This window comes from Thalassophryne amazonica, chromosome 7 (assembly GCF_902500255.1).
Source record: "Thalassophryne amazonica chromosome 7, fThaAma1.1, whole genome shotgun sequence".
Classification (NCBI taxonomy): domain Eukaryota; kingdom Metazoa; phylum Chordata; class Actinopteri; order Batrachoidiformes; family Batrachoididae; genus Thalassophryne; species Thalassophryne amazonica.
In genome coordinates this window covers 70,781,030-70,803,271 of record NC_047109.1, presented here as the reverse complement: position 1 = coordinate 70,803,271, position 22,242 = coordinate 70,781,030, and the positions used below count along the sequence as shown (strand labels likewise).

The 22,242-nt window shown below is 41.5% G+C and overlaps 1 protein-coding gene across 1 annotated transcript in view; it reads right to left on the bottom strand.

The window, feature by feature from the left end:
* bbs9 (Bardet-Biedl syndrome 9) overlaps nt 1-22,242 on the bottom strand; it is a 390,202-nt gene that overhangs the window by 130,588 nt on the left and 237,372 nt on the right. Inside the window, 4 exon segments of the mRNA XM_034173643.1 lie at nt 3,984-4,136; nt 4,265-4,437; nt 8,831-8,926; nt 15,724-15,864. Of these exon segments, the coding sequence (XP_034029534.1) occupies nt 3,984-4,136; nt 4,265-4,437; nt 8,831-8,926; nt 15,724-15,864 (563 nt within the window).

Genomic DNA, 22,242 nt, shown 5'->3' with positions numbered 1-22,242 from the left:
AGCTGTTAAGAAACACTAAAAGGCACACTGCATGCAGGCAAACTTGACCTCACCTCTTGGACTTTGTCTCTGTGTTCGGAGGTCTCGAGGTCACTCAGTTTGTCCTTGTCTGTCCCCAGCAGCTCTCAGACAACTTGTGAATTTATTGCAAACCAATGTGTCAATATCAAAGCGCCATCTATGTTGGATCTGGAGGGCACTAAAGTTTGGTTCGAGCCTCATATTCCTGTCCAAACCTGACTCACACCCAACAGGCACTTTAATGTTTCTGTCAAAACCTGTTATTTATATCTGAAACAAATCCTTGCAAAAAGGAATAAAGCCATTAGATCCTGTATTTTATTTTATTTTAAATTAACAAAAACAGACACTTGTCTTATGTGAAGTAGACCTGCACACACACAGTAAGTAAAGTCTTTTAATCTGACCTGTTACTGCCTCATTTTATCCAGATTCATCATCAGAGACACACTGGTGTCCAAATAAGATGTCTTTGTTTTGGAAATACTTTATTGCCTTATTGTGGAAATTGTTTACAAATAAATGCAGCATTTTTTGAAGAGGTCCCTTGGTGTAATACAGTGCTCCGGGTGTGTTTTCCATTCTGCTGCCACTTTGTCCCACCACCGACAAAAAGCTGAAAAAGTTTTATTAGTGTCACAGTGCTCCATTTATTCACGATCAGTGTTCACAGAGATCTGTCATTCAACCTTCTGCTCACAATGAAAATAAATCTCATTAACAATCCACCAACAACAGCAACAACAACAAAAAAAAGATTTTTAAGCACCTAAGCACTGTGCTGACATGGCTGGTCCAGCCCGACCCGTCGAGTAGCCACACTGTAGAGGGCATCCGGTCCTCCTTAGCCTGCACAGAGATCTGCTCCTCAGACATATTTTGGACAAATATGCATTTAATGCATTGTCCCCCACACAGGCAACAGTGTTTGGAGTTCACGCTTAGTCCTGCGACATTTATGCACCACTGCACATGCGTACTCAGAATGTAACAGCGGTGAATTTGCAGCCAAAAGCAGCAAATCTTCATATGCATGAAGCCAGAACAATAATGTTTGAGACTGTTGCTTGATAAACGATTATCAAACTACATGTCTCATGTAATTTCAAAATATTCAAACCATGAGATGGTTATATTGATCCTTTCCAAGCATGTCCAATATCTATTATAGATTAAAATGCCAATGCACCAAGAATGGGTCAAATAACACAACCATTCTAGAAATGTCTCAGGAAAATTTATCACAGTAGATGAGAAATTCACATAAATTGTGCTGTGAATTTAAAGTTATATATTCTGCCAACACCCCCAATTCTCACAAAAGTAAAAGCTGCAGGTTTGCACACTGAAACTGCAACACAGACTTGAATTGCTGCAGTGACAGTACATGAGTCAAAAACACACCATTAATGTTTGAAACAATCACTCAATTTATTTGCCTCTGGTGTGTTAAGACCTTAAAAATGACAGCAGTTAAGCGATACTCATAAAAGCGCTTCAGGAGTAGACATTAGACAGAGTTTCTGCATTAACATTTTCAGCAGACATGTTTAAAAGTGGTCAACTGAGAACTTGTCCTGGAATCAGCCCAGGCAATCTGAAGTTTACATTTAGAAAAGCAACAAGAACTTCAACACACTCGTTTATTTCCTCTCATTAAGCTCCAGAAACGTCTCTGTGCACTCTGTGAGGATGTGCACTTACACCACAGCGCGAAGAGAGATCAGCTCTGATCACTGAGAGACAAACACTGACGCACTGACAGTTTTAAGAACTAATGAAAAGATGATGTCACATCGTTTCACCACGCTAACGCAAAGTTAATGAACGGTGGAAGTGATGACCGCCAAGTCAGCCTTTAGTGTAAACAGCAGGGGCAAGGAACCATCACTTTGTTTCACATGCACGCACGCACAGACACACACGCACACACACACAAACACAAACACTACATGTTTCCATCCTCATATATACATCAGTTAAACAAAAGGGGAAACGCCTAATGGCTGTTTCGTTTTAAAATCAGCTTTTCATTGACCTCAAAAACAGCACACCCAGACATGCACACATGGAGGCATTTTAACTGTGCATATCCCACTGGATCTGACCTCACAGCTAATCAGCTACAGACAGGATGTTCATAAATTAGCAGATTTCAGGTCTCACACTGTAAATCTTCACTAACACCTAACTGGTGTGTGAAAGTTCACACACACGTCAGAGTTTAATTTTGCATTCCCCAAATTAAGAAAACTAGAGATCTTTGGGCAAGCCCACTAAATGATACCCTTCCGCTTTGCTGCCAAAGTAGTTGCGGTACAGTGTTAGCACTTTTAGCAGCTGTCCGTAGCCTGATCTGTTAGGTCCATTTAATGCACGAAGCCTATACGTCCTTCAGAGTTATCACGGGTATCTTGGTGGCTTCCCTCACTCTTCTCTGTTATGCAGTTACACAGACCTGCCAAACATGTAGGAAGTCTTGGAGTAACACTTCATGTGTGGGGAGAGGAAGTGCGTAAATGTGTGTAACTGTTTGTAACAGAGTGTAACCACTGTTGCTTTGGGGGTTAGTGAGGTTAGACCTTACTTGTGTGAAGCACCTTGAGGCAACTCTGTTGTGATTTGGCGTTATATAAATTAAAATAAATTGAAAATTGAAATTGTGTAACTATGTGCCTGAATTAAAAAAACAACTGAACTACTTATTGTAACTCTCACCAAACACTGGCAAAATGGTTTACTTCTAATTCTGAATGTAAGCATGGCCTTGAAGGGGAAAAAAATAATTTCTGTTCGTGTACTTGAAAATAAAGTAAGCCATTTGCAGTACCTTAATATAAAGTAAAAGGTGAATTGGATTAAAAGGCATATAAATCAAACAGTTAAATAAATAGACAAAGTAAATGCAACAAAATAAAAATACTTTTTTTCCTCCACTATACTCAAAGTTTGACTAAACTCAACTTTGGCTTAGCTGACACTGGCCTACCAAAGGTGCAACCAGTGAGACAACAGTTGCATGTGACACCACAAGCAGCAGCAAAACAATGATGTCCAACCTGAGCAGAGGTACATATTTCCAGAGTTGTGGCAAAATCATACCATAATCTAAACAGAAAAGTGGAAAATGTCAGCATCCAGAGAGGGATTTCAAGTTTGCAAATAGTGTACAATCACAAGAAATGTGTCAGTGATTAAAGCAGGTGATACAGACTGATAAGGCAACAATTGTGTTGTCAAGTGTGTGCACATGTCTTGACCACCCCACAGCTGTTAGCGATGTTATACTTTCATCTGCTTTGCACCCATTACTAAACACTGCTTATTTTGGACTTCAGAATATTTTTATACTGAACCGGACAGCTGGATGTGGAAAGCTGATCTTTCTCCAAGCATATATCGTTTTTTTACTTTTGTCTCAAGAGGAAACTAACTTCTTGTTGCACGATTCTGCAAATTCTGACATGTATGATACGAGCAATATTATCCTCTTGTCCGCTGTAAATACTGTCTCCACCCAACCTTCAATTTGGTACACCTCCATGGTGCACTTTGTATTTGTCTGAACAAGACTGTCATAATGGAAAATAAAGGAGTGGGCCCGTGCAAATTATGATTTACATTGCATGAAAAGCTTTTGTCTGTGCTCCCATGTTCTTTTGCACTCTGAGCTATGGCCTGTTTAAATTTGTGATGCAAGAAATTGACCTTATCCTGCTGCGTGAGAAACTCAGATTTAAAGGCAAAGAAAGCTGCCTCCCTCTACAGAAGGTAATAGGGAAAAGGTCCTACAGCAACTCATTTGGACTTTACAGTGTCCACTAACTATGAAGCAGCACTAGAGCTACAAATACTGTATAAGAAAAACATATCTGCAAGTGAGTGTGTGTGAGTTTTGCAATGAATGTTGATTTGAAAGAACAAGAGAAAGAAGGTGATGTGTGTGTACATGTGTATTTGACCTGAGTATATGTAGCATCGAGCAGTGTGTCCAGGTTCTGCAAAGGTGCCGGTGTTTTATCTTTAAAACGAGTTAGCAAGCGACGCTGGATAGCTCTGAACTGGACTGCTCGCTCTGACAACAGGTCCTGGTACTGCTGAGCACTGACACGCAACTAAAGGACAAAGACACACACACAATTTGACATTGTTTAAAATCAATTTCAAGTAGTCACTGGTATGTCTTCAAAAATGTCTTGACACTTGATTGAGTAAATATCTGTGATGTCATAAGCAAATTTACTTGGAAGTGCTGATCCACAGACAGAAAGTAGTCCTGCAGAGGTAGAGGTCCACTGAAACTTTTCCTGAAGTCCTTGACTCCCAGTTTGGAGAAATGCTGGTCAAACCTCTGAACCAGCTCCTTCACCACCAACCACATGTCCTCAAAACTATCACTCTGAATACGGTATCGCTCTGACAAACACAAAGGACAACAGGGTTTTAAGAAGTGCATCAACCTCAACACCACCGAGTAACAAATACTGGGTATCTGTGGCACAAGCAGCAAGTAAAGTAGTATTGAAGTTTTTTTTATTGCTAGCATGCATTGGTCAAAACTGAATTCATGCAGCACCTGAAACAGAGGTCTATGTGGATCAAAGTGTGAATCATTTTCTGTTTATTTAACACAAAATGTATTCAGTGGCCACATTTTGCAAAATACATGAACTCTTCTCTCATTCATACTCTACTACCTCACCAAACACTTTATATTTGGAGCACATTTTTCCAAAAGCTAACCCACTGTTTTCAAAATTGTTAAAAACACATTAAGAACAGATTGATGGCAAATTTCAGGCATTTCTTCAATAACTTCAAATCTTGGAAGAATGGTTACAACAAAAGTACTATACGAGGTCTATTAGAAAAGTATCCGACCTTATTATTTTTTTCAGAAACTGTTAGAGACAAGCAGCTGGAAACCATTCGAAAATCTATCTGGCTTTCGGTGAAAATTTTACGGGCTTCACAGAGAATAAGGAGTGTTACTACAGCTTTAAGGACAGCCCACAATGGCGCACGGCGCGCTACGCTCCGAGCCGCCATCGAGAGGCAGAAAACACCACATCATTTCTAAACGGATGGCTGTGTGGAGCCGGGACCATCGTGAGCAATTTCTCTGGTTATCACAAGAGCTGGACATCAGCCATTTTCTGGCAGATTTCACTTTTAACAAGAGATTTTGTCATGGAAAGCCGTGCGGAGGCTTCGCGCGTCACGAATGATTCGCTGATCGAGCGAGACAAAGGAACACCTCCGTTTCGGAGTGCCAGGGGACAAGTTGGGACATGCCTATCTCGGCTTTCAATGCATACCAGCCCAGTGAGTATAAGAGAAATTGTGGAGAGCTGGGCTTGTCCAAACTTGTCCTTTAACACTCCGAAACGGAGGTGTTCCTTTGTCTCGCTCGATCAGCGAATCGGTCCTGACGCGCGAAGCCTCCGCGTGGCTTTCCATGACAAAATCTCTTGTTAAAAGTGAAATCTGCCGGAAAATGGCTGATGTCCGGCTCTTGTGATAACCAGAGAAATTGCTCACGATGGTCCCAGCTCCACACAGCCATCCGTTTAGAAATGATGTGGTGTTTTCTGCCTCTCGATGGCGACTCGGAGCATGGTGCGCCATGCGCCATTGTGGGGTGTCCTTAAAGTTGTAGTAACAGTCCTTATTCTCTGCGAAGAATGATGAGAACTTGCAGCCAAACGCAGAAGAGCAGGAGGACAAGAACCCTCACAGTACTGTACACTGTAAGTCATTATACTATACATGCTGATGATTTTTGTTTTTGAAAATATTATTACAGCCCTGGAATTTCATGATTTTGTTTGGTTGGTTGGTTCATACTTCATTTTGGACAAGTAAATTACTCTATGCAGAAATCTGCTGCATCTGCATTTTTGATTCATTCTTATTACATACACTTTAGTACTGTCAATAAAGCGAAAAGGTGCTATTCTTATTCCATAATGAAATACTGATTTCATTCATTCATAGCCTGTTAGCTGAGCTTGTCAGTGTTGAGGATTCATTTGTCATTTGTATCAGTATATGGGCTGTGGAAAAAAGTTCAACATTCATATAATGCTTCCTGTTGTTGATGTTTTTAGGTCAATGTTTTATAACCAACAGTGTACAATTTCTGAGTGACAATTTCTGAGTGAGGATTTTGCCAGTGTTTTGCTCGTCCAAGCTTATTTTGATACATGCATGAAGAGTTTTGGTGATGTGAGTGTGTTTTGGAGGTGAAATTAACTGTTTTGTCAAGTTGCATGTTGGTAATGCAAACTACATGAAGAGTTTTAAAAAGGAAACTTTTGTACTGACAGAGGGTTCGAAGCAGTTGAAAAAGGTGAAAGTAAGAAAAAAGTAGTCAGAGGCATAAGTATACTGACAGTGACAGAATGTGTTGTAATTTTACTTCCACAGTTTATCCACAGTTCCTCCCATTTCAGAAGGAGGAGGAATTAGCCAAAGTTACTGTTAGTACAAATCATCACTTTTACAACCAGGTTAGGAGTTATAAGTGTCTGTGGCTGTTATTGGAGAAACTGTATAGCACAGGTTTTGCTAGTTGCATCATCAGTTATACAGCATGGAGTGGAACAGAGAGGGATTTTCATACAAGAAGAATTCTAGGCTGGAGTCTTCCACGTGCCTTCTGGTGCAACTGAAATTTCATGCTTTTAAGAACATCTCTCTCTGTGCTACTCTACCAAATCAAGTGTGAGTTCTCAGATTTCTCTGGTTTCACAGGCTATAATAATAATAATAATATACCCAACACAAAGGTCATAGATAAATATTCCAGCATGAACCACGCATGTATAACAACAACAAAAAAACAGCCAAATAACAATGATTGCCTCCTCTCAGAATGCAACAATATGCACAGTTTTTGTGTTATTTTAACACCTGTTACACAACATTAGTAAGTCTATCATTTGAGAGATCATGAGATCAATAGACTGACTGAAGCAGCATCTGAGGGCCTGTGGACACTAGTGGTGTAACGATACACAAAAATCATGGTTCGATACGTACCTCGGTTTTGAGATCACAGTTCAGTTCATTTTCGGTACAGTATGGGAACAAAATGCAAAACCTAAATTTCCTTGTTGTTCAAAGCAACAATTGATTGTAACATCATACAAATGAAAATAAAATAATTGCAAAGTGCTGCCTGGTAATAACTTAAATAAAACATTCTCAAATAAACAACAAATATGTCAATTGATGTTGCCGATTGATTTCCTGAAAGCTGTGCTCCTGTGGAGTTTGAATTCACATACACACACACACACACACACACACACACAGTGTAAATATAAGGTCTTACCTGTGTGTTTTAGTGAAGAAAAGTCGCTCTGCGGCACTTTGCGCCGTCAGATCAGTTAGCGGAACGGAGCCCCCCCCCCCGCCCACCCGTTCCCACCGGTCTTGGCGCAACAAGTCGAAAAAGTCAAAGCGCCTCCATAACGTCTCATTTACCACAGGCTCCATGCGAGCCTGGCTGCACACGCAATGAAATCTCAAGAAAAAGTTATAAAATTACTGAGTTCTCCATGTGGAGCAGAGACACTGTGTGCGCACGGTGGATGCCGTGTAACATTTACGTGTAACACTTCAGGGAAAAAAAGCATTTACGGTACGTATTTAATTAAAAGTTAAAAAACTTTTCTGTCTAACATCTTTCTGTGTAAATATCTCATGTTACAACGTGGAGACCCGTGGCTTATAGACAAATGCAGCTTATTTATGTACAATTTATTTTTTCTTTTAAAAATTGGTGGGTGCGGCTAATATTCAGGTGCGCTCTATAGTTCAGGAATTACACTAAACACACGCAATGCAAACTCACCCGTGTACAGTCCTGTACTGAACCGAACGTCCTGTACCAAAACGGTTCATAACAAATACATGTATTGTTACACCCTTAGTGGACACTGTATCAGACTGAAGAAAGAGCTGAACTAGAAGGCAAGACTTTTGATTGCCCCTATTCTCACCGAAGGCCATGATCTTTGGGTAATGACTGAGAAAAAAAAGTCATGGACACAAGCAACAGAAATGACATTCCTCTGTTGGGTATCTGGACTCATGCTGAGGGACAGGGTGAGAAGCTTGAATATCTGAGGTAGACTCAAAATAAAGCCACTGATCCTTTGCATCAAAATGAGCCGGCTGAGGTTGTTTGGTTTGCAACCTGCTCTTTTCCGTGTGGAGTCTGTATGTTCTCCCCATGTCTGTGTGGGTTTCCTCTGGGTGCTCCACCTTCCTCCCACCTCCAAAGACATGCAGACTAGCTGAACTGGAAACTTTAAATTAATGGTAATGACAGTGTGAATCTTTGGCTCTGCCATAGACTGGCGGCCTGTCCCGGGTGTACCACGACCCTCACCCAGTGACCACTGGGACAAGCTCTAACCCATACTGACCCTTAACTGGAATAAGTGGCAACAGAAAAAAGAATGAATGAACATTTGTAAGTAATGCCTTTCTTGTCAAGCTTTGCAGCTGAGTTTGATAATGATAAAGATCAACCAGTACTTCTTGATCACTGGGGTCTTGGCCCCTATTCAATACGATTTCTGGAAAGGTAGAACCCAATCCTTTCTGCTTAAACAGTGCAATTTGTAAATAAGATATTGGGGGGAACCCTGAATGTCTAAATCACTGTCAGATGCAAATGTTTGCCACATTTGTACCAGATGTGATGGAGATACTATACCAGCATCTCATCAGAATGACAAACAAAAAATTGTTGATAAGGAAAAATCCTGTTCATCATTTCTGTTGGGAGACTCACGGGAGGTCCTTGAGGCCAGCACAGTCACTTTGGCTCCTGACAGGAACTCAAAAGCCAAACTATTCCCATCCTTATCTTCTGATTTCTGTGAAAACTCTGCAAAGGGAAAAAGACAGATACAAATAGAGAAATAATGCAGGAAAGACTTTTGAGAAACGGTAAAGAGACTCACAGAATATAACCACACACGAGTTTAAACAAAACTCTTTCCACACAAAAAGAACAGCAATTTAAACTGAGCCCACTCAGAATATGTGTTTGCATATGTGTTTATGTGTTCCATGTTTTCAGATCGGAGCTCCTGATTGTGGTCACTGCCAGATGACTGATTCCCAGCGCTAAATCAGGCAGAATCACACATAAATAAACATGCAGAAACAGACTCTGGTACATACACAACCACGCACACACAGACATACCAGCTGATGCTTTACATACAAGTTTGGACATTCAGGGCCCTATCTTGACAATCTGTGGCACAAGTTCAGTAAGACGGTACAAGTGGATTTGCAGCATGTCCTCACACCCATTTGAATTTAAGTAGCAGGAAATATCAGTGTAAACCAGGGTGCTGGGTGTAAAGGGGCTAGATTAATTCATGGTGTGTTGTGTACATGACATAAACGCAATCAATCAGATTGTCATCTGCGATTTCCTGTCATAGATGGGTCTTCCCTGGAACCTGGGGCATTGGTATTCCGAAGTGAGGAGCCAGATTTATGTGCACAGTGCGTACATCTGTGGAATCAGCAGAAGGAAGGGGAATATTGCTGGAATTTAGAGTGCTCTAACAGTTGGACTGATATCAATGGCCTCCAGTGCTCTTTGGATGAAGATTGTTCACTGACCAAGGTGCTGGCTGCTGTGTCAGCCTTTGAGACGAAACTCGCACAAAAATTCAGAGACCTGTCACCAGCTGTACTTTTTAAGGTAAGTCAAAAGATGTGTTGTCCTTAATTGCACATTTGCATTCACACACTCTGTTGTGCACAATGCACACCCTGGTACAGATGCATCCTTCTTCTGTTAAGTTTGGAGTGTGTGATTAGTGTTTCTAATGTGTTTCATATAAACACTTGGGTGCTCATACTGAAGATGTTTTTACCCTTTCGTTTTCAACTACATTTAAAATATGGACCATTATGAAAATTGCTTGGTTTCTGGGGACGTACAATACTAATGCACTAGAACAACACTGGCCCAAAATGCAGTTTTAGACAAACATGCATGCAAGCAAAAATGAGCACATTTGATATGGCTATTGATACAATGTCGACAATGGATGTGAAAAGTGTTGGGTATTGTGTAGCAAGGAGCAATACAGTACAACACTTGTGTTGTACTGTGCACCACATTGTGCCAGATGGAAGACAGGTGGAGGACAGGGGTCTTTTTAAAGCAGCTCTTTTTAGTTGAGCTTTTGCTATTCTTTCAGCAGGGCTTTTGCATGACATGATGTTTACTTCACTGAAAGTTGGTGAAATGCACACCCAAAACTAAGTTATTTTTTAAAATAAAGTTTATTAAATGTCCATCTAAAATAAATAATTCTGTGGCCACCAGCATATTGTAAAAAGAAGTGAAAAAAGAGTTTTAAAGATGTTTTCCTCCTTTTCTGTGTCGAAATTGTGATGTCATCCTTTTGTACTGTGCTCCTCTATACGTGTTCATTTTTATCTGACAAAAGTCATTTTTCCATCCACCAAAGTGAGTTTCTTGTCAGCTGATGGTGACAAGGATTGTCATCAAGTTTTGTGCGTGTTCAGAAGTTTGAGGTGAGTTCAGACAGATCTTTTCTGCTGTATGGACCTTTGTTTGCTGTTTTGAGAGAGAGACAGTGGGCATGCAGAGCTTCTGGGCAAGAACATAACAAACTGGCTTCACGTGTTGACAGTCAGCAACAGTCTCGATGTTCCACTGTTTTCAGTGAAGGCTGACGGGGAAATTATGGATTATTTTTATCTTAAGGAGCAGGAATCACAGACAGCAACAAACAGATTTAACAGCAGAGTTGCCTGGATTTAAAGAGGTAGGGTTTTTTTTAATCTCCCATAAGTTTTCTACTTTAATATAAACATGGTGCAAAAAGTTTCAGTGAAGTAAATTATTGTCTGCATCATTAACATTGAAACTGACCAGGTAGGGTGAGTGTGGCATGTGGGGTTGGCCCTGGGTGGCTGTGGATGTCTGGGGCCGTGGGGTAGGGGGTCTGCCTCGTCGGTTCTGCCGTGGTCCCCTGGCCCTGCTCTGGGCCTGGGGGCCATTGTGGGGGTGGGTGGTGGCGGTGGGGCGCGGGTGTTGGCACTGGGGGGCCGCGGTCTCCATGGGATGGGTCTCGCTCGGGCGGTCTCCTGGTCATGGGCTTTGGTGGCTGGGGTGGGATCCGGGGTGCGGGGTAGGTTGGGGGGTGGGGGTTTGGGGGGCACTGCTGGCTGCGCTGGGGGGCCTGGCTGTCGGGGGGCCTTGTGCTCTGCCTGGCCCCGGGGTCGGGCCTCACCTCTTGTCTGGGGGCTGGGCCCCGCCCTCGTGTGGCTCGGTGGTCCCTACCTTGTGCTTTGGATTCAGCTGCGGTGGCTCCTTTGCTCCCCATCCTTGCCGCCGCTCGCTCCAGCCCTAGGGGGCCGTGGCCCGGTTCTGGGGCTCCCCCTACTGGTGGGCCCATGCCGGCACCCTGTGTGCTTCCCTCGGGTTTGGGCCAGCTCCCTGTGACCCTGTGGGGGGGTTGTCGGGGGTGCGTTCCGGCAACGTCGGGCCGCTCCCCTGTTGGTTTTCTGTGCTGCCCGGTGGCTGCGGGGGCTGCCTTTCCTGGCCCCCGTGCCCTTCCGCTGCCACTTTTCTCTTGGCTCCATCGGGGCCCTGCATCCTGGACCCACTTCCGTCGTTGCTCGTGGCCGGCCGCATGGCTTCTGACATGCCAGAGTGGTCCATGTCATATGGTAAGATTCTGAACTCTTGTCTTGGCCCAACACACCAGCCACAGTAGTGATCGGATATGTAGCTGTGATCTGGGTCTCTGTGTGTGCATGGTCGCGTGTTTGTGGCCATCACCACAATTCGGTTTTTGGGTGCTCTTAAGAGGATTAACATTACAGTGTTCTGGATTAGGGTATGGATGCTCACTAATTAGACAACACACCAGCCACTGTTTGTTCATGTGTGGTTGTTTGTCATGGTATGTCGTATGGTTGGGGCCGTGTCTCCTCGGTGTCTCACGTCACAGTTATTATCTTCACCACTTGTCTCTCGTTCTTGTCTGTCTTTGTGTTGTTTTGGTGGTCGGCCCTTCCTGATAGAAGCTGTCGGTTGGCTTTGAGTAGGATGTTGTAAGCTGATCGGGAAGAGTGGATGGGGGTCACACACACACACCACATTCACTCATGCACTACATACCTTCTGTCTTGCAAGAATAAATTGCATATATGGGTATTAATGTTCAGAAATGGTGTGGCACTTACCATTACTATATATGTAGACGGGGAGGAAAAAAAAAAAAAAAAAAAAACTGACCATGCACATGTCACGTCAGGTTTATTTATTTATTTATTTATTTATTTTTGCTGCAAAGATAAGAAAGCACCAGACAGAAAGTTGGCTAAACACCCACTCAAAATTAAATTATTTTTTAAATTAAAGCTTATTAAACGTACACCTAAAATAGTGACAACCCCCACTCCCAGCATATTGTAAAAAGCAAAAAACAATGAAGTTTCACATTTCTCATCATCTGTTTATCCTGTGCTGTTATTGTGAAAGACTCTCGTGCACAAAACAGGATTACTGTTTTATGACAATATGGCTAGCTTTGTACAGACAGCAACTGCAGAGTTGCCTGGATTTAAACACATAGGAGATTTTTTAAAATTCCATGAGAGGCAGAGATTTCTGTTTTAATATAAAACATTATCATATAAATATAAATGATACGCCAATATAATTGGATAAAACACTAAAGAATAAATAGCAATACACCCTTTTCGCGGACTGGTAATATTTTTCATACCACCTGAGTAATCAGCCACTCCATGCATATGTTGTGACGTCACGGCATTTGTTACTATTGCCTTTAGTGTACATGTACAGTGGTCCCTCGCTCACCTTTTGCGGCCTCGCAGTTTCGCAGATTTTTTAGTCCAATTTTGTATGCTTTTTTTTTTTTTTTTACAGCACATTGTGTTCTGCGTCCTCATCAAGCAGGCCGGTTGCCGGCATCGGTCAACATCACCGCGAAGGGAGAGCATGCGCATTGTGTTCTGCATGTCTGTTTATAAGAATCTTCTCCCCCAGAAGAAAAAAGAGCGCCAACAACTACCCATAACTGTGTTCTTCACTCGGAAGAAGACACCTGCACCGAGGTGTCACTCATTGGAAAAAGACGCGACAGCGGAGCGGCGCCAGGATGAAGAGGCGCGGTCAGAGGAACTGTGAAATACGGGTGAGTCACTATTAATCATTTCTTATGTGTCCAACCTCATAGATGTATAAAGTGTATAAAGTGTGTAGTGAGGGGTTTTACAACCTTAAAACATCTATAATAATTGTAAAAAATAACACTGACTACTTTGCGGATTTCGCCTATCTCGGATTATTTTTAGAATGTAACTCCCACGATAAATGAGGGAAAACCCTTCAGAAAACATATAACATTTATCATTTATAGGTATATGATAAAATCATTATCAAGTTGTTTTTAAAGCCATATTCATTGGTGAACAACTTGATAACTGATAATACAGCTGTGCAAAATGTTTCAGTGAAGTAAATTATTGTTTGTTTTTTTTGGCTGCGCCAGACATCAGCTGACAAGGAACACATTTAATAAATGACAGGAAAAAAAGGATAGGAAAAAAAACACAAAGACAGGTGATTTATTCTTCATTTCTGAGGAAATCAGAAATGTTACTGAAATAGGTGGTTCCCCCACTTCAAGCAGATATTTTGTGCAGAGTGCACAGGTCGCTCAGACAAGTGAATACGGTAATGTTCAATCTGTTTCAAACTTGAAAGGAATTATTTCATCATGTGTGGTTGTTTGAAGAAAAAAATGTACCCTGTTAGCTTGCTAAAGTGCCCGTCACACATTGCAAGAATGTGGAGGAACCATGCCCGACACGGCAAATATTGCCATAATCAGATGCAGTCGGGAGGAAAAGAGGCGTGGTCACCCATGTCAGAACGCAGACAGACTGTCTCATCCACACCTGTCAGATCGTATCCAAAGTGTATGTAGACGAGACAGACTGCTGTCAGATGGCCATAAAAGGCGCTGAAGACTGCTTGATTTCCAAATGTCTGGATGGCAAACACAGAACCGGAGCGCTGTGTTCCTCCCTTTGCACAGGACCTGTTCTGGACATCAAAGAACAACCAACGTATGGACCGGACTCACGCCATATGTGTCCATTGGTGCGGTCACCCACTCCCATTCAATCACTCCTTTGCTCATCCTCTTTATCCCAGGCTCACTAACCTCATGTGTGTGCGTAGAAGTGCTGACATATGGAAATGTCCACTCAGTGGGCCTCATGTATCAACGTTGCGTACGGCGATATTTGAGCGTATATGGGGTGTACGCCAAAAACGGCTGCGCTACTTGGCATTTATCAATGTGGTCGTTGGCGTACGCTGCGCTGAAAATATACACCAGGTCGAGAGGTGGTGTAAATTATACACCAAAATGAACCAGCGCTGGAATCCACATAGAAATGAAGATGATCAACATGATAAACAGTGCCATTATACAAATCAATGCATATGTTACATAAATAACACTTTCCTAATTATACTACATAATAATCAATACAAATCCCGCTTTTGCGGGATTGTTATGGAGCACAATCTGTGGCCACAGCGCTGACTGCAAAGACAGCGCTGCTCGCCTTTTTCTCCAGACTTCGAGCCTGGAGCCAGAGCAGCGCTGAGCTTAACTTTATGTGGTGTGATCGTTTTAGACAATGAAATTGATAATAACGACTGTCATTCCCTTAATTCGCCCGTGCTGCAATCAGGTTTTGTCGTCTCCATTCGGTTGTCACAATAAAATAAATACAGAAATACATTTAAAAAATAAAGAAATCTGACAGATTAGGCATGTCTTATTAACTGAGCGAGCAAATATCCACGTCAAGAATTATTGACATGTGAAAAGAGAATACAGTGGTCCCTCGCTATAACGCTGTTCACCTGTCGTGGCCTCGGAGTCTCGCGGAGTATTTAGTCCAATTTTGCATGCCTTTTTTTTTTTTTACAGTGTTCTGTGTTCTGCGTATCTGTTTATAAGAATCTTGTCACCCAGAAGAGAAAAGAGCACCAACAACTACTCATAACTGTGTTTGTCACACGGAAACAAACACCTGCTGCAGCAAGATGTGAGTGGGAAAAGGCGCAATCAAGCAGGTTGATTGGTAAATGGTAAATCTGCATCAGACGCTCAAAGCGCATTCACCCTGATGTGAGGGTGCTGTCATACAAGGCGCACCGGGTGCAACTAGGGGATTAAGGACCTTGCCCAAGGACCCTTAGTGATTTTCCAGTCAGGCTGGGATTTGAACCGAGGATCTTCTGGTCTCAAGCCCAATGCCTTAACCACTAGACCATCACCTCCCCTAGTGGCAGGATTATAAAGAGGCCCCCAATTAATTTGATTTTGAGACTTAGCACACTGTTTCACAGTTTCAGTTTTAGTATTAGTACCAAATATACAGTCTTGTAATTGCACAATTACTAGAAGCACCAAGACTCTAAACACTTGGATCTTTATCATCCTGCAAAAACATAAGGCACACAACCCACTTCTGTCCAGCAACCTCATGTGTCCATAAGGGTTTCCCAGGCATCAACTGACACTCTCCCCAGATAGAGGCACACTGCTAATGGCTGTTGTCTGGCTGTCTTACCTGGAAATATAGAGTTGAGGTTGACAGGTGGCTGGTTGGTGTCCACAGTGATCTTAAACTTGGTGTTTTTAGTGGGCGAGGAAGAAACACACACCAAACCCAAAGGAAGACTGAACCTGGACTGGAGAACCCTGGGAATTCCTACAGGAAGCAGACCAATGTGGGGAAGGGAAAAAAGTACAAAAGACATAAGTAAAACAGAATGGTGAAAAACAACTTTTGGGAAATAGCCTGCTTTGTGACAGTAGAAAGTGAGACCCAGTGAAGTCAAAAATCTAATTTCTGTTGACTCTCTCTAAGATCACATGTTAAAAATCTCAACAGCTGGTCATTAACCTCAACTCAGGTCTACTTTGCCAGTTAAACTCACAAAATTATTGAATAGTGATTTGACTGAGTGCCGCAGCAAGATTCGGGCTTCTATACACTTTAATACATATGTTTGTGCATCTGTGTGCACGCACGAGAGAGAGAGAGAGAGAGAGAGAGAGAGAGAGAGAGAGAGAGAGAGAGAGAGAGAGAGAGAGAGAGAGAGAGAAGACACACACTACTTTTTGTAATTTTGCTTCTGTTAACCATCACAATCTATCTGAAATCAAACAATCAAGGTGTGCTTGTAGTATAGATTTCATCTTATGAATTACAGCCATTTATATAACGTGTTTTCTTGAGTATAAGTCACACCAGAGTATAAGAAACATGGGTTCAAAAAATGCCTCTTTAAGACAAACAAAAAGGTATATAAGTTGCACCAGAGTATAAGTCGCATTTATCACTTCGTGCAAGAAGCAAAATGGATTAAATCACTGTATTATTAATTTATAAGGCACACATGTAAAAGAGAAGAGCTAATGAGCTAATTTATCTCACTATAAGGGCACAAAATGTGAGTAAACTGCTTCTTTCAGCCAGAGAACAGATAATCATATGTGAAGTGAATGTACCATGCAATGAAATGTTTGAAGACCCATTGTAACATTTATATATTTACAGCAAAAACACTGCTTTAGCCATCGAAAGCTGAGCTAAATAATGTTTTTGTTACAAATGCAAACCGGCTTTTAAGCCACTGAAAAGACAATCATATGTGAGGTGAAAGTACAACGTAATTTAAATGTAATTTAAACTCCTTTTTTAGTACATTTATAAAATAAACTCACTTTTTCTTGTTAAAACAACAGTCCTTGTATTTCTGTATAGGCTCTCAGTTGTCCAGGTGGTTTCCATACTACAGAAGCTTGAATCTTCGACTGGACTGGGTTGCTTGACGCGAGGACGTTTCGCTTCAGGCTTCTGCGACTCTACAAGAGTCGCAGAAGCTTCAGGACAGACAAGACAGACTCTCTACAAGAGTCTGTCTTGACTCTTGTAGAGAGTCTACAAGAGTCAAGACAGAAGTCAGACTACCAGAGCAAGAATTTTGGCTGAGGAAGCTTCTGCGATCTGAAGCGAAACGTCCTCGCGTCAAGCAACCCAGTCCAGTCGAAGATTCAAGCTTCTCTACAACTGTCCTTGTACTTCCAAATAAGTCCAAATAAAGTTTTGTCCAACTAGAGAAAAAATCCATCTTCATTCAAAAGTGTGGGTTTCCAGTAAAAAACGTTATGGTATTTCTTCAGAAAGAACTTTTTTTTCTTTCTTTTATGATCTTTTTCTGGTGGTTCTGACGTCTCCTTCCTGATGCAAGGCATCTTGGGACAGATTCACACCACACTATAATTTTGGATGAGGAGTGGTGTTAACAATCTAACGCAGAGGCTGGGGGAGCAGTCACCCCGGCATCTCCTCCTCTCCTGCTGGCTGAAGGCATGGACCAGTGGGCCTGCCTAGTGGGTGGCTTCTCCCTCTGGATGGGCTCTTTCATGGATCCTCTCAGCTACGGATCCGCCAGGACCACGTTTTGTTATCAAATGACAGATTGTTTCGTTTGAGTCTCTTTTCAGAGCTCAGCCAGCTGTTTTGGACTTTTCCTCTTCCTTGTTTAACTGTGGATTATCAAATGGACTTTTTGAGCACAGCATTGACCTCTTGTGGATTACCTTCTACATGAAACGTTTCCCAAAGTGACAGAGCGGTCCAACGCAAACTTACAGTAAGTTCACTTTTAAATCTGCTCACGCGATGAATGTCTTTCATTTGCACTGTAACAGTGCACCGCATACTCACATACACCACACATACATAGACATGAATGTCTGTTCCTGTGTGTTTTTATGGCACAGTTCTTTGTCATTAGACAGCGCTCTTTGCTGTTTGAGAAAGACATTTACAGTATCTCATCTCATCTTCAACCGCTTATCCAGGATCGGGGCAAGTGGGCAACAGCTCCAGTAGGGAGCCCAAACTTCCCTTTAAATGAGCAACACTCATTTAAAGAATGCTTTACACATGACCCGACTCGGTTTTAAATGCGTGCTGAAAGTAATCAAGCCCTATTAGGAAGTTTCCACCGCTCTCGTTTTTTAAAACAAAAATGGTGTGTTTCTCATTTCAAGTACAAAGAAAATTTCCATACATAAGTCGCACCAGATTATAAATCGCAGGACCTCTCAAACTAGTAAAAAAGAAGAAAAAAAAAACGCGACTTATACTCCGGAAAATACGGTACATCGTCCTAACATTTTCGGAGAACAAAAGTAGCTGGGTAATTGACTGTCAGGCACACGTGTTCCCCAATTATTCCATGGAAAATGAAGCAGATAACAGGTCTGGAGATTGAATTTAGATCGAGCAGCTTTTCACTGGAACTCTCAAAGAGGTGTTGATTCAAGGAGGGCAAAATTAGGCTGACAGATAGAAGAATCTTCAGAAGTGGCCAAATCAATTAATTTAAAAAGAAGGAATGTACTGGCAAGTTAAGCAGCACAAAAGCACCTGTCAGGACCCCCCCCCCCCCCCCCAAAAAAAAAACCTCAACTGTATGACTGCATATTTCTTTCCTTAAAGTGTTTAAAAACAACCAAAGAAACAACAAAAACATCATGCCAAGTTAAAGGACATGTCTCATATTTTTTAACATCCCAGTTAGCAAGACAACATAAAAGTACTCATGATACTAAGTCTCTCCACACACACATGTGCTTATAATTAGTGACCTCTGATGTATTTTATTCCTCTCACTCTGAGCGTTAGCAGGTGCATTTCTTGAAAACATTTCACTCGGCAATTCTCGGCATTCTTCGGTGTGTGACGTACATTTTAGAATGAGCAGAAACATCCTGATGACTAACAGACAGAGGGAAATGAACCTGCTCCGTCTGAAAACGAAGCTTCTGAGCTGCCATTCCAAAGGAATGGCTCTGATTTACAGAGGATTTACAGACAGGAGACGACACACTTCACTCTTAACTTTTTCAGCATGTAGGATTTTGGAACATAAAGTGTGGTGACGAGCTGTTTGTGTGGTTGCTGGTTTACTGAAGCTGTGTACATTGACATTGACGTGGGACATGTCCATGACGCTGTTTTTAACAGACTTCCTGGACACAAAGATGGATTTGTTACATGGAAAAAGTCAGAACACATTATTTCCAGGAGTTAATGGATGTTATTTTACATGCCACAATTGTCAGAGAACTAAACAGAGCTGCAGATGATGATCTTGTGTGTGCATGCGTGCTTCTTTGATCGTGTGGAGTTTACATTTGGAAAAGAATATAACACGGTGAGTCTGGCATGTTCAGGATTTTACCCCTTGTGTGTTTTGTGGAAGCTTTTTTTTTTGCTTTGAGATTGTGAATTTTGAGCTGGAATATGTGTGTGTGTGTGTGTGTGTGTGTGTGTGCGCGCTGCTGCTCATTGCTCTTCTCAGCTCGCTGTGAAAAGGAATTTTGTTTGTGTTTATGACTCATGGCCGCAGGTGCACAGAAATCTTCTCAGAGCTGCAACTTTTTAAAATGAACAGTTTTCACTTAAAAACGAGTCGTCATAACATGACATCACGCTTATGTAATCTTTGGAATTAATCTGTGCCTCTGTTCTTAACGTTACCAGCTACATTCCGTTGAAGCACTGGGATGCATCTAGTAGCTACGTCACTAGTCAGAAACAACCAAGTACTCACAAGTATTTTGTTTTTGGCAATCTCCGTAGCTGTTTGTTGCAAATGTCGTGTACTTTGAAACTGGCACGGAAGTGCACAAAGTAATCCCGATGGATCATCGGATGGTCACTAAAAATCTTAACTGTTATGATTTTGGTGCGATGTGTCCTTTAAGAACAGTCAGGAGGAGGTACACATAGCATGTCACTACTGTTTTCATTTCTGTATTTCTATTTTTTTGTCTTTGTAAAGCATGTTGTGATTTAATCTGTGATTTACTTGTCAAAGGCTACAATCAAGAGACACCTTCATGAATGTGAATACAGAATAATTTGAACAAAGCACAAATCTTTTACATCATTCATGAAGAAATGCAAACAATGTGGATTGTATGGGACCTGTTTGGAATTATATGGTGACACAGAAGAATTTTCATCAAAAGAAGATGTGAAATTTCAGCTACAGTTTGCCAGAAGGCACATGAGAGACTTGATCCTAAATTTTATGTTTTATTAAATAAAAATCACTCTTTGGTCCACTCCACCATGGAGATGTGACTGGTTGCACTTTGCACAATATCTCCAAAGACAGCCCCAAAAGCTTATAGTTGCTACAGAGTTCTTTTTCTTGCTTCCCTCACTAGTCTCCTTCTTACACAGTCACTCAGTTTGTTTTTTTTCAGACAGATTTATCATACAGTACCATAGTGTTTGTATATTTTAATGAATGTTGTAAAAGAGTTACTCATGTGTTACTGAATGTCCAGGCTTATGCTACATAGATGTCTGCAAGAAAGACATGAAACCGTACCATCAACATTGTTAGATTAGAAAACCTCACTCAGACCGCTCAGCCTGGTGCCATGGTGCCAGACAGGGTGCACAGATAGCACAGGAGGTGAGGCCTGTACAGTTCAATGAAAAGAGTTCCAGGAGGAAGGCAAAACAAAAAACAACAACAACAACAACAAAAAACAGCAATCTTAGCAGGTGACCTCCTTTGTCTGCAGTAAATGCAAAAGAGACTGCCATTCACAAATCGGACTGCTCTTCATCTATATCATCTGCTGAAGACGAAAGGATGCGGCAACTGGCCGACAACATAAAATGAAGTTGAAAACATATACCTTGACTTGGAAATATTCATATATAAATCTGCTGACTTGTCTAAAGGCAACTGGCTGTAAAAGTGAAGATTTGTGTTAAAAATATCCCTTATATTTAGTCTGTCCCATTACTTGTGGGCTCTAAAATGTAGGCACTGTATACTGTACAAATGGCCATAATTCAAAACTGTTAGAACAATATTTTTTAAATACAGTCAAGCTCAAAAATCCACACTACAAGCACATTTCAACAGTTTCATTTCAACTTGAGGGTGGTGATATAGAGGCAAAATTACAAACAACTGTGTAGCTGTACAAATACTTACGGACATTATTGTCTATCATTGCACCGACTGATATACTTAACTTAATGGTGTTCTTCAAAATGTTTCATAATCACAGGTTAATTGCAGAATACACAGGAAAGGTAAAAAGGATGACAAAATCCATGAAAATAATAATAATAACCCCACTGAAATAACATCTCATTTCCCATTTAAGTGGTGCCCAACTCAACCAAATTCCCCTGTGTCATATTAAACATCACATTTACAGCTTTCTCACTAAACACCAGTCACATTAACATTTGTTAATATAGTCAACACTGCACTTTTTCAGATTATATGTGCATCGTGGAGCTACGACACCAAGAGACTCAACATCAACACAACGTCTGGATCAGTGTTTGCCAAAGACGTGAAAGGGAAGTTTTGTGAGATGAGGGAGATATTCAGAGGCAAAGAAGAGAGTCGTGGCTAAATGTAACAACGTTCTGAGTTTAAACAGTGCTGAGCCTGGCAGAAATATACACTTGGTTAGAATAACAGAGGAAAGGAAGGAGAGAGGGAGGAAAACAGTTGTTAAGAAGAGATGAAGCAAGGGAACCAAGGGAACGGAGGTGGACTAATGACAGAACGGGGAGAAAATCTGAACAGCACAGAAATATGAGTGGAAATATACCAGAGAGAGAGAGAGAGAGAGAGGGAGGGAAAAAATATGAGAAATGACAGCTGGGGTGGGAGGGAGAAATGGTTTAATTATGGAATGTTCTGGGTAATTACAGATAGTAATAATTATCTACAACTACTGTACACCTTTTCATTCCAGACATGCAATTATTATGCGATTATGTGAATAATGTAATTCTGTTTGAATAGATAAGCTGAGGCAGAGGCAGAAGGGTAAAGCCAAGTAAAACAGCAGAAACCAGCTTAACGGCAAGGAGAAAGAAAAAGGAGAAACACTTTAGAAAGGCTGAAGGGTTGACTTGCTTTTCATTCACATTTACACCACTTGTTTTCATTTTTTTCACATTTAATCTCAATATTTGAACAAAGTTATTCTCTTTTTATTGGTATGCTCCATTACAAGT